The sequence below is a fragment of the Anticarsia gemmatalis genome, chromosome 10 (assembly GCF_050436995.1).
Source record: "Anticarsia gemmatalis isolate Benzon Research Colony breed Stoneville strain chromosome 10, ilAntGemm2 primary, whole genome shotgun sequence".
Lineage (NCBI taxonomy): Eukaryota > Metazoa > Arthropoda > Insecta > Lepidoptera > Erebidae > Anticarsia > Anticarsia gemmatalis.
Window position 1 is genome coordinate 12,269,836 of NC_134754.1, and position 12,347 is coordinate 12,282,182.

At 35.5% G+C, this 12,347-nt stretch overlaps 1 protein-coding gene across 1 annotated transcript; it reads right to left on the bottom strand.

Annotated features, from left to right (window-relative positions):
* Nucleotides 1–3,746: 3,746 nt before the first annotated feature.
* LOC142976129 (homeobox protein SIX6-like) lies at nt 3,747–11,743 on the bottom strand. Its single transcript, XM_076119365.1, has one exon. It carries the CDS (start codon nt 11,741–11,743, stop codon nt 10,928–10,930), a length of 816 nt encoding a protein of 271 aa, XP_075975480.1. The 3' UTR covers nt 3,747–10,927.
* Between the last annotated feature and the right edge of the window lie 604 nt (nt 11,744–12,347).

Consider the following 12,347-nt stretch of genomic DNA (forward strand, 5'->3'; position numbering starts at 1 on the left):
TGCAATTAACGCGCCGGGTCGACGGCCGGCTACACTTTTTATTGACCAAAGCCTTTAAAAAAAACAATAAAAAAAATTAACAACCGCCTTCACATTTGACAGCTCGACGCTTACCGATTCGTTCTGAAATCAATCGATAAACAAATGTTGCCAACCTCTTTGGTTCTATCACATTGTAATAAGGTTTAAATTGAAATTTTAGTTGATAATTTGTTGAATAATTTATGTTTGTAGGTTTGTTTAATCGTTTTGAGTAACGTCAATACAAACAGCGTAATCCATTGTTACTGTAATGTTACAATTAATCAGTTTGAAGCTGTTTATCATGTTGTTTAGCCTGATGACTGGTTGTGAAATCAAGACCTGTTGCTTTAAATTCGTGTATCGTTTAACAAGAGATTTATGTATTTAGTTTTACTAATTGATTGATGTGTGTCAATGGTGAAGTAATGTTTTTATCGTGGGTGTTGAGCCTTAAACAATGATGTAAAGATAACTAGTCTATACCCGCGGCCCCACCTGTAACTATTATATTTTTTGTTGTTGTTGAAAATACCTATGTCTGGAACCTGGGTCTCCATCTATTTCAAAGCTAAATTTCATGACAACGGCTTAGTCGGAAAACCCCAAACAGAAAGACAAACTTTCGCATTATATTAATATCAATAAATATGTGTTCCTTTTGTTTTTGTTAATACTAAGCGAAAAGTTGGCCTATAAACTGAAGTGGTAAAAACTCAAACCTTTTTATTAAGAATTGAGAATAAGATACTAAAACGGTGTTGCAACGACAAAAAAATAACCTATAATTGCTTTACTGAGGACAAAATAGGTGTAATAATAGTTTACGATTCAATTAACAACTGTTAATTAATTAAATAATAGTTATTCGTGTTATAGTGGGGTTATATTATTGGAATTGTGACATTTGAGAATTTATGACTTAAAGACAGTTGTCCATAGGGCTTTAATTTGAAATGAAGTGTATATATAAATAGCCGATCGTTAAGTAAACATCGTTACGGTAAGAATAGAAAATAGAAATAAAGATGTTGAGGCGAATAAAATTAATAAAAAGATAATATTACGCTAACCCGCGCTGATGAATGCATTGTGCTGTAAATACGTGTGATATAACTCTAACTAGAGAATAACAAGAGGTATTTAAAATTTGTTTTAATGAAACTTGAGGATATACCCTTAACTGCATTTACCTTTTTCAGGACTGTAGCGAGGAAGAATCGCCAAATGCGACCGTAGCAATCGGCAAAATCCAACACAATTAGTAGTATATGTCAGTAGGTATTCTACTGTATGGTTTTACGTTTATACCCAAAATTTTAACCCAGACAATATTACTACAAAAAGGTTAGAAATTTTTTCACGCGTGTTTTGTACATAACAAAACACGCGTTAAACAGTAATTCAGTTAATACCAAAATTTCTTCACAGATTCGGTTCTGATTTGCCTTGTAAACAATCTATTGTAAGAATTATCGTATATCTACGTATTTCTGCGTTTCTATTTTTTTTTATAAAAATATTCTTTACACTTGACTTCTTGAATAAAGACAACAGTAAAATTATAAATATTATTTTAATTTAATTAACATTTCTGATACAAAAGATAAACTTAGCTCTACTCACACGGCACCATTGATTACCGCCATATTTCATTTCATTGAAAAACCAGGAAGTTTTCAAACGCCTAATTAAATTTCCATGAACCATTGTTAAATAGTATTGCCCATAAAAGTAAATGATTAAGTAATTAAAACATTCTTTTATAATTATAATACCATTATATGAAATGGAATTCAAGGTGAATGAATGCGCGGCAAATAAGGGTAGCCATACTTGTTAGAGAAAAAAATGGCGGGCTTTTGCCTGGTCATGGTTGAAAGGAAGCTATCTATGGTATACGCAAATGATGATGCGAAAAATGATTATGGTTTGCAAATACTAATAAGTAATAATTAACGGAATTTGCAAAGAGAATATTATGGAGTCCATATTTGGAATAGTGATCAGACGATTGTAAAAAAGTCGTTGTGTCTTTATGTTAATAGTACTTACTGGCTTATGAAGGTAACTTACTCATGTATCTTAATAAACTTGGTCTAATACACGATCATTTTAGTTTGTTTACTCTGTAAGTAACCCTATTATGCTTATTTTAAGGCCCGGAAAAGGTTTTTCTGTGGTCTATAGTAAATGGCTGAGGATAGAGAATAGCATGCTAAGTCTGATAACAATTCATTAAGGGCAAATTTTCCGACGTTCAAAAGCTTTAAAAAGGATTTTAAATTTTTTTTTAATATAAATATATTTTAGTCAAAATGTCAAAAATTATGCTTAGAATAGAATAATCAGACTGTAGAAAAAAATATAATCTTTGTTGTATCATTTGTTAAATCATATATCATTTTATTAGTCATCAAGTATGTATTGTTATAATCCTAGTTAATCTTCATAAATTAATAGATTATGCAAATGACCGTTTGTTACTCTTCACATTAAACTGCTGAATGGATTTGAATGACATTTGGCAAACCTAATTCATACACATTTTTAGCGCAAGAAAATCTTCCACACAGGGGCAATTGCGGGCAGCAACTAATTGCAGCATAAAATGAAGCATAATTAAGTATATTATTAACTTTTAATATAAATTTAATGTCGCCTAGTGATATTTATAAGATTTAACTGATAGCGCCGCTTCCAGACATGTGTTGTAAAGGTTAAGTCGTTTTTAACTAGCCATGTTTGTTATAATTAATTATTATATTTTCTTTACATGTAAATACGTTTAAATACCTTTACGGGACTATTAAACTGTATAAGGAACACGTCGTTAGGCATTATTTTATAAAGTATCCAATAAATTCTCGATATTTGCACGTTAATACCGATATAACTGTCAGATTTACAATATTTTTTTACTATTATCTATTTATTGAAGGGGTGATTAAAAAGAGTGGTCTGGAATACCATGAGGTTTTCTTTATGAATGATAAGAGGTAATTATTAGGCCTTACTCTTTATTCCTTTCTAAGCTAGTGATAATTTAAGTTTTTCGTAGAATCATCTTGCAGCCATTCATAAAAATCAAGTACCCAACTACACAATTTATTCTTGGTTTCTGAGGTACGTTTAGCAGTAGTTTATCTATTCAAACTATCATTTTGTGAGCTTAAACGCTATTGAATAGATAAGCTAACGCTAAATGCATCTCATTAACCGGGGTTAGTAGGCTACTTTTATAGACACGTAGGTACTGTTAAATTCACATTATCAGTTTTCGGCTTCAATGATGAATCAGAGATGGGCTTAAAGTATCGTATTAATCTATTTAGTCTCTACTTAAAGGACCTTATATCTTAAGTTATTATCAAAAACCAAATAGATCGACCTGGTTAATTAAAAATCTAATAATTGTAAAGGTGACTTTCTGTTCCTCCTGTGAATTTGACCCCAACCCGCACTTGGCCAGAGTAGTGGACTCATGACCTAACCCCTCCCTCATTACGGGAGTAGACCCTTGCTTAGAAGTAGGACATTAATCAGTTAATTTTTTTTATAGACTGTCGTTTTAGCACTTTGTGTGAACACGTACTAAAAGGCAAATAATAGGTATGATTAGGCAGACTGTTACGCCCGTCGATGAAGATCAATTGTCACGGGTTGCTTGGAGTATTTAAAAATATCTCATAGTTCATTGGAATGTGTAAATAATACAAGGTAAATTGTTTACGAATATAATTTTATTAACAATTTTAATTTAATGACTGTAATGTAAGTCGATATCGTATTTACAATTTGCATTTGTTTATTTATATTATACATTTTTACAAAGTTTCTCACCTACAACTAACTATAGTCTATGCCCGCGGTATGCAAGTGCGGGAAAATTTACAAAAAAAGAATACAACTTGTAAAATGTTGCCAGTTAGAAAAGTAAAAAACAAATTGTTTTTTTTTTCGTTTAGCTTTGATCGTGGAAATGCTGTAAGAGGCTTATTGACGGAGTAGAAATTTGTGCGTTAGTAATAAATTGTAATACGATGTGGCCATTTTGTTTTACAAACAAACCAATTTGCTGTAATTTCAAAGTATTTGCGGATTTTATCTCGGTCTATTCAAGGTTGTCAATTAGCAGCAATATAGGAAATCCAGAAGATTCGGAAATAATATAATTCGTATACAATCTAGAAATAACTGAGATAAAAGCCGCTAAAAATATAATAAATAACATCCCAACTTTAACTTATAATTACTAACACGTACTTTCTGTCTAAACAACTACCTAAAACTGTAATATATCAGATCAAAATATCACATACGTACGCGTAGTAAACATTCACATGTCAAAATAACGTTTTAAATATTAAGGATAGAAACAAACGGCTTTTTTATACTTGTAAGTAGAAATAAACTGTTATTAAAGCAAGGTATTATGATAGACACTGCTCAAACTATCAAATTATTTTTACTTTAAAAAATGCCAATACAATTTGGAATTTTATCTTGTTGCTTGTTTAAAATAGTTAAAAGCAAAAATCTATATTTACTATCACATTTTCTTCAGCACTGTTACAAATGAAAATGTTTAAACTATTGTTTATTAACGTTGAAGTAATTTTACAATCACTGTACATATTTATTGTGATTTACTATGTGTATGTAATTAAATATATTATTTTTATACCAAAAAGTACGATTGAAAATGTCACACATGCCTATTTTTGTTCACGGCTACGGCAACGTTAAAGGAAAACTTAAATAGAACGTATCAAAAGTGTTTTAAACAGTTTTCTAGGGTTATGTTACCGAGATAAACCGTTACATTCTGTTATAATGTTAACCTCGTGGCTATGTCGTAGTTAGCCTCGGTAAAAACCAAGCTATGCGGGTATCCTTATATACAGCAGTATGACAATCATAATACAGCATTATTTGTTAGACTTGCTACTTTATATTCGGTTTATTAAATGTTCTAGCCGAGTAACAAAACGGAATGTGTGAAGATGAACCCGATCGGCACAAGCCTAATAAGTTAATTGAGTCAGTTTTGTTGTTCGATAAATATTGCCGAACCGAACGTCTGTGAAGCAAGCTTTACTATACGTTGAACTATAGTCCAACAACTTAGTAGACAGCCTTGGTTGTGTTTATATCGATTATAATTAATAGTTCAACGAATTTTCATAATAGTAGCTGTATCAAACAGGCTACCGTCATCTGCATAAACCTGCGGGTCACTGATGTTCTAAATTCTGAATGTTGTATAGATACTTCCGCCAGTCGCGAGCTTACTATATGAGGCTCTCTAGTAAAATGTTTGACTATAGTGATTTTGTAAGACTGTGAAATAGATAGAAATGATTCTATAATAGAAATATTTTTGCTTCCTAATCGTTAAATATATATTTACATAACATCACGCCTGTTATACATAGATATTCGTTTCACCCGCGTTTCGCCATTGACAATGTAATACAGGACCAATTTATAACCATAATATAATAAAATTTGTTTTTCTTACACGTATTTGGGCGTTCAAAATCAAGTATTTTTCAAATCATTGTTCCGTGACCGCGAAAATATATTTTCGTGTTCTAATAATGAGTTTAAATAAGAAATTATAATTTAAACGTTGCAACATGTCATTCTTATCCATTTTTTATTTTGCTTATAATTGTGCGTTTACTAAAAATAATTATAATTAACTAAGAATGTTATTTTCAGAAAAACTATTAAAAATGCACTTTCCTGTTACTGCCTCAACAAAAATGACATTTCTGTAGAAGAATCTATAATAATAATATATTATGTTAAACAGAAAATAAATGTTTAATTAGGTACTTATTTACAAAGACTGTTATTTTTTGGTTAATAATTGTCTAGTGTTATTTTGTTAAGTGTGCATATAAAAGTCAGAAAGGCTGATCTTTTAGTAAACTCTACTTTTCCGAACAGTTAGTTAAGGTTTTTTATTGTGACGATTGCACAATTTGTACGTCTCAATAAATCTTTAATCGTAATATCCAGATTGTCATAATAATTAGATCACAATAGAGTCTTTATTTTTTATTGAGAGATAGTCTATCAGTATTGTTATCATTTAACAAACTCCACACGTCTTAAAAAAATATTAAGAAATGTTATGCCGTGCAAGTGTGTACCTATTATATTCTTTCTGTATTAACATTACTTTCTTTTTTCAAGATTATATGCAAACAAAAGAGTCTTGGGTCGTTATTCAACATTAATCCCGACACTAAATATAAATTAATATTATATTCCATTAATTTAAACTTTCAACCAGTTTCCACTAGGTAAGTATTTCTAGACTAAAGTACGACTAAAGTAAGAAGAGACTGTTTCAAACATTATAACTCATCAATCATCTTATGAAAATGAGTATAATTAGGACAACATACTTGAACAAAAACGTAAAACTGTCATATAAGATTTAAGACTGCAATTACAAAAAAATAACATGTTCTGCCCTACTTCCCTCTGAATAGCAAACACCTAAAAACAAACCTCTACCTGACCTCTAAAACTAATAGCGTGAACATACATAATAACCTTCTATATAGCAAAAAGCATGTGTTATATACAAGTCAATTACACGTGGGTGTATCGGCCCGGCATCGAACCCACGACATGATTGACAGTTGACAGGACAACAATGAGCGAACTGCAATTATTGGCAATGGTTTTGCAATACGAATATAAACTAGGTTTGTATTGTGTCTTTGCTAGATATTATAAAGCTGAAGAGTTTGTTTGTTTGATTGTTTGTTTGTTTGAACGTGCTAATCTCAGGAACTAGGTACTGGTCCGATTTGAAAAATTCTTTCAGTGTTAGATAGCCCAGTTATCGAGGAAGGTCATTAGGAGCGGAGTAACAATGAAAAATGTTACAAAAACGGGGAAAATTTTGATTCATTCTCTTAAGTGACGCAAGCGACGTTGCGCGGGTCAGCTAGTATTTTATAAAGTGACTGACGATTTATTTAAAGAATTTACAGTTTAATGATATAAGCATCTGCCTAGCAAATGGCTGAAGATTCAAAATTCAATAACACGGATTTTCAAAGTAGCGTGTGTAAGAAAGAATCCCATATAAATTGTTGAGTGTTAAATATCAATAAATTTACCAATGACTTTTCCGAGATATGTGTGTTTAAGGAAAAATTATCCCTTGTTTTAAAGGCGAAGCACAATATGGTGCGGAAACTTAAGCTCTTAAAAGGTAAAAAGAAAACATTTAAATAAATAATCCACACTTCTCTGGCGTAGGAAGTGGAATGTGGAATTGAGGCCTATTACTCTACGAAGCGGCGTGTTATCAGTATCTATAACATTATTTTTTTTATACAACGACCCTTATCTAAGCAACACCTTCTTCGATATAATATTGTCCATAAGTATGTAAGGACCAATAAACTACGTTTACAAGTTATAACTTAGTCTACACAAACAAACGAATAACATATTTGTTCAAATTACAATTAATGTCAGAGAAAGACACAATACAACGCGATTTACCCCCGGTTTCTGAGTACATTTAGCGGTAGTTTATCTATTCAATAGCGTTTTTTTATGAGTTTTAACTCTATTGAATAGATAAACTACCGCTAAATGTACTTCAAAAACCGGGGCTATACATACATTTGTACATATTAATCTGTCATTCACATACTTTAAAAATACACCAACATACGTGAAACATAATTAACTAGAACTATAACTGTCTCACTGTTTCCTACATTCCTCAAGAGTAAAATATAGATTATAACTTAAGTCACATCGAATGATGATTTTTAATTACAAGAACTGTTTAAAAAACTCAGGGTACTAAGCTTTTTAGTCTACTTTGAACATCAGATGCAAGTATTTAATATCAAGAACATTTTTTAACTCTTGCAAGGTTTCACGATATTTTCCTTCACCGTTAACGCAGGTGGTAAAATTACTTCTAACACACAATAACTTTGAAAAGTCATTGTCAATACATTGTAGACAAGTGATATTAATTTCACATTCCTTTGTACAGAAATAATAATATCTATAGGAATGCTATTGTTTTCCTTTACAAACGGACATATTTCTAAATAAGACATTGTTTTAATGATGGTATTTTTATGAATTTGATACTAAATCAAAGCATTGTTTTAAATTTACAGTACTTAATAAATTGTATCGCCACGTGTAAGTTTCAAAGACTCGATTCTTTTTTTTTTTTCTTTTTTAGAAAGACAACTCCCGCACTAAGAATTCTCTTGTATCGCGGGGACTTTTACAAACATACAAACAACGGACACAAAGCACAACCAGACCCGAAACAATTATTTGTGGATCGCACGACCTCCCGACGCAGTGGTGTTGGCGTGGTGACCTAAACCACTGCGCCACGGAGATATTATATAATTTAGATAAGAGTATATAAATACGTTGTTTGGTTTCTGTCTACCTCGTTACTGGAGAGGCGTGATGTATTGGAAGGTATGTGATGTATTTCCTGGACAATTTTCAGGACAATTTATCAAATTCAATAGTAGTCGGCATAAAAATAATCATTTTAATCGATTTTCATCCTTATGACAATCTGGACATTAGAAACTATAACCAGGTTCAAACCTTGGGCCTCTACATTTTTGATATTTTCTCATTAAAAAAATACCCTTTTTTTAATGTCTTTTTATGTACAAAAACGCAAATTAATAGTATTTGTAAGCCAAATAACGGTATCTATAATAATTTTAACGAAACATATACTCTACTAAAACTTAATAATCATTCCCTATAATACAAGCAAATAAACATCTCTATCATAGAGACTTAAAAACGCGTCTTCTAGTAAATTCCAAAGAAGTTATTTTTAAAACATGATCAAATACTTCAGCTTTATATTTGATTTAATTCAATCATAATTAAAAAGAATAAATTATTTTTAAGTCAAAGTTATTGTTTTATGTTCCAAAAATGTAGAGTTTATATGAAAAAGGTCACAATTCTTATTTATCGCGATTCCAAAACATTGTCAATGCAATTACGTTTATATTCTATGTTAAATTTTAGCCTCCGTTTTAACAAACTAACATCTTCTATACACTGGGATTTAAAAATCTAAACGAGACAAAAAATAACTTAAATGTCAGATTTGAAATCAAACTTTTGCATCTCAACTGACCTGCTCCTATGAGTAAGAATGTTAGAAAAAAATGTATACAAAAACTAAATATACTTAATTAATACCCTGAAGTATCATTTTATAGACACATTAATGTGCACATATCATATGAATAATATTATTTGTTTAGTATACATTTTTTTTGTCAAATTGGATTTTTTTTATATTTCATGGAAAACCTAAGAAACATTTTTCTACTTGGACTGTATGATGTTATGTTATTATGATAAAAATTGTTGTCATTTTATTTTTTATCTGAGAGGTATAAATGTGTACTTAAGAAAAAACAAGTAGAAATATGTAATTAACACTTTCCTTGTTAGGCAAGTGCCTAATGTCGCATTCAAATTATTATTTGTCTCTTTTCTTAATATGGCAAAAGAGGCTCGCCCTATTGCAAGGGACTAACATTGTCAAAAACGTGAGTGTATTTCATCACCTCTGCCTACACCTTCGGGTATAACAGTCGTGATATTATGTATGTATGTCTCTTCTTAATATACTGTAGAATTTACCCGCGCGTTAGTTAGACGATAGCCTACTAAAACATATTTTTTCACTGGTTAAAAAACTTTAAATCGGATATTAGTAATAATCCTGATATAAAAAAGCATTTCCAAAAAACATCATAAGCTTCTTTATTATTGTTATCCCTAGAATAAGATTAAAAGATTGAATGGTTACGCAAATCACTGGAATTTTGAAGCAAAAATTAATATCTTTCTAGAATCTACTGGGATTTCGAATAACGTTTTGCAACCATAATGATATCACAGCAGTTCTAAGACAATTTCAAATACCAAATTGTCATATAACCTAGGTATTTCTGAAGATTTTGCGACGTTTAAAATAGTAAGCGTAATAAAAACTTTAAACGACACTGGCAAAATAAAAAAATGTATCATAAAACGATCTCTACCAGTTTTACATTTACCGTATAACATTGAAAATTCCTTAATAACTTATTTTGCTTAATAATTTCGTTTCCCTATAATATTTCCGACAATATAATCACTAGAAGAAGCGGATATCTTAACAACACTAACATTAGCCGTCCGTAGAAACAAATACAACAGTTAGTGAGCAATCATTCGTTAGGCCTATATAGAACGGAACATTCTCATACTCTACACCGACATTATAAGCGTTTTACAGCATTTCCACCTAGATAACACAAGTTCCACCTATCGTAATAAATAATGTATGATAGATATATTAAATTACACATAATATGAAACAACTTCACTATGAACGAGTGAGTGATAGTGCTCAGGTACACACCTTCAGTTTTAGCCATATTCAGTACTTCTACCAACGTAATATCTACATCTCCCACTGTAACGTACAACTAAAAGCTGATATGATAAATAAAATCTATATTTACTGGTAAAATAGTAGCGTATATAAATATTTAGGTAAGTAAATGCTTCTCGCGGCGCGCGGCGGCACCGCACGAAGTATTCAAATAAATTATCTACGGAGGAGTATAACGCGAAATAATACGTAAAATGAACCCTGTTGCACCTTCAGAGCGAGCATCAGTCACGTACGTACCTGAGAGTGGCGCCGGCACCGACACGACACTGTACCGCTTGTACCGCTTGTACCGCTTGTACCGCTTGTACCGCACGCGACACCACACACACCGCCGACAACATACGACGCGCCTACTACATAACTGTGTCTCTACGAGCACTGAGCGTCCTGTCGCGCGCGCTGTCGCTACTCCTCGTCCACGTTGATCTCCGAGTCGGCCGAGTCCTCGTCGTACGTGGACGACGACGCGAACCCCTGCCCCAGCAGCGCCGAGCGGTTCTTGGCGGCGGCGGCACGGTCCCGCTGCCGCCGGTTCTTGAACCAGTTGCCGACCTGCGTGGGCGTCAGCCCCGTGGCCGCCGCCAGCTCGCGCTTCTTCGTGGGGTTGGGGTACGGGTCCTGCAGGTACCACTCGCGCAGCAGCGAGCGCGTGCGCTCCTTGAAGCAGTGCGTCTTCTGCTCGCCGTCCCAGATGGTGCGGGGCAGCGGGAACTTCTTGCGCACGCGGTACTTGTCCACGGGGCCCAGCGGCCTGCCGCGCAGTCTCTCCGCCTCCTGGTAGTGAGCCTCCAGCCACAGAGCTTGCAGTTTGGCGTGGCTCGAGCGCTGGAAGCGGTGCCTCTCCAGAATGGCGTACAGCTCACGATGACGTCCCGCGTGGAAGGCGACCACGGCCCGCGCCCGCAGCACGGCCTCGCAGCGCTCCAACTCGGCGACGTTGGGATGCGCCACGGGCAGCGACCAGAGGAATCGCGCCAGGCGCTCCACGTCTCCACTTTCCTCCAGAGTCTCACACACGGTGGCCACCTGCGCCGCGCTGAAGCTGAGCGTGGGCAGCGGCAGCAGAGGAGTCGGCGCGGCCAGCTCGAGCGCGGGCGGCGGCGGCGGGTCGGCGCAGGCGGCGGGCTCGGCGGCGCGCTCGGGCGCGGCGGGCCCGCGGTGCGCCTCCAGGATGCGCGCGTGCAGCGCCGCCGTGGCGGCCTCGTCCCACGAGCCGCGCATCGGAGCGAGTGTGCGCGCTGTGCGGCGCGCCCCGACTCGCGCCCGCGCCCGCCGCAGGGGGCGGGCCCGCGCCGCGCCGATTGGCTATCGCTTACGGCGCGGGAGGCCGGCGGGCCAATCGCGTGCGGCGCGCCCGGGGGGCCGGATAGCTTTCAACCGCGGCGCGGCGCGTATCCGGCGGGCGCGTTTAACGAGGGCGGCGGGGCGCCATGATCCGTCACGCACACCGCGCCCCCTCCGCCCCCCACCCCGGGCCGCGCCGCTCGCCGCCACCTCCTCTATCGATTACCTGCAAACCTGCAATTAATAGCCTCCATACAACAATCCGGGTGGATTACATGCTAGTGTTTGTCCTGTGTGTCGCGCCTGATCGATAAAATAATAATTTAGCGCGTAATGTGCATACTTAGCGTGGCATCAATCACGTCACTGACAGCACCACACAGCACTACGTGTGTACAACACTGTAGGTACGAGGACACAACACACTAGTGTGACTATCGTTTGACCTAATATCGTGTCAACGCTCCAACTCTACATTTCTTTGTATCACATGTTACGGGCGATCATTTGGATTGTTATCATATTTCGAACTCGCTTTATT

What these genes read in the sequence shown, in the direction of transcription:
- LOC142976129 (XM_076119365.1), bottom strand. Translation starts at nt 11,743, where the DNA reads ATGCGCGGCTCGTGGGACGAGGCCGCCACGGCGGCGCTGCACGCGCGC.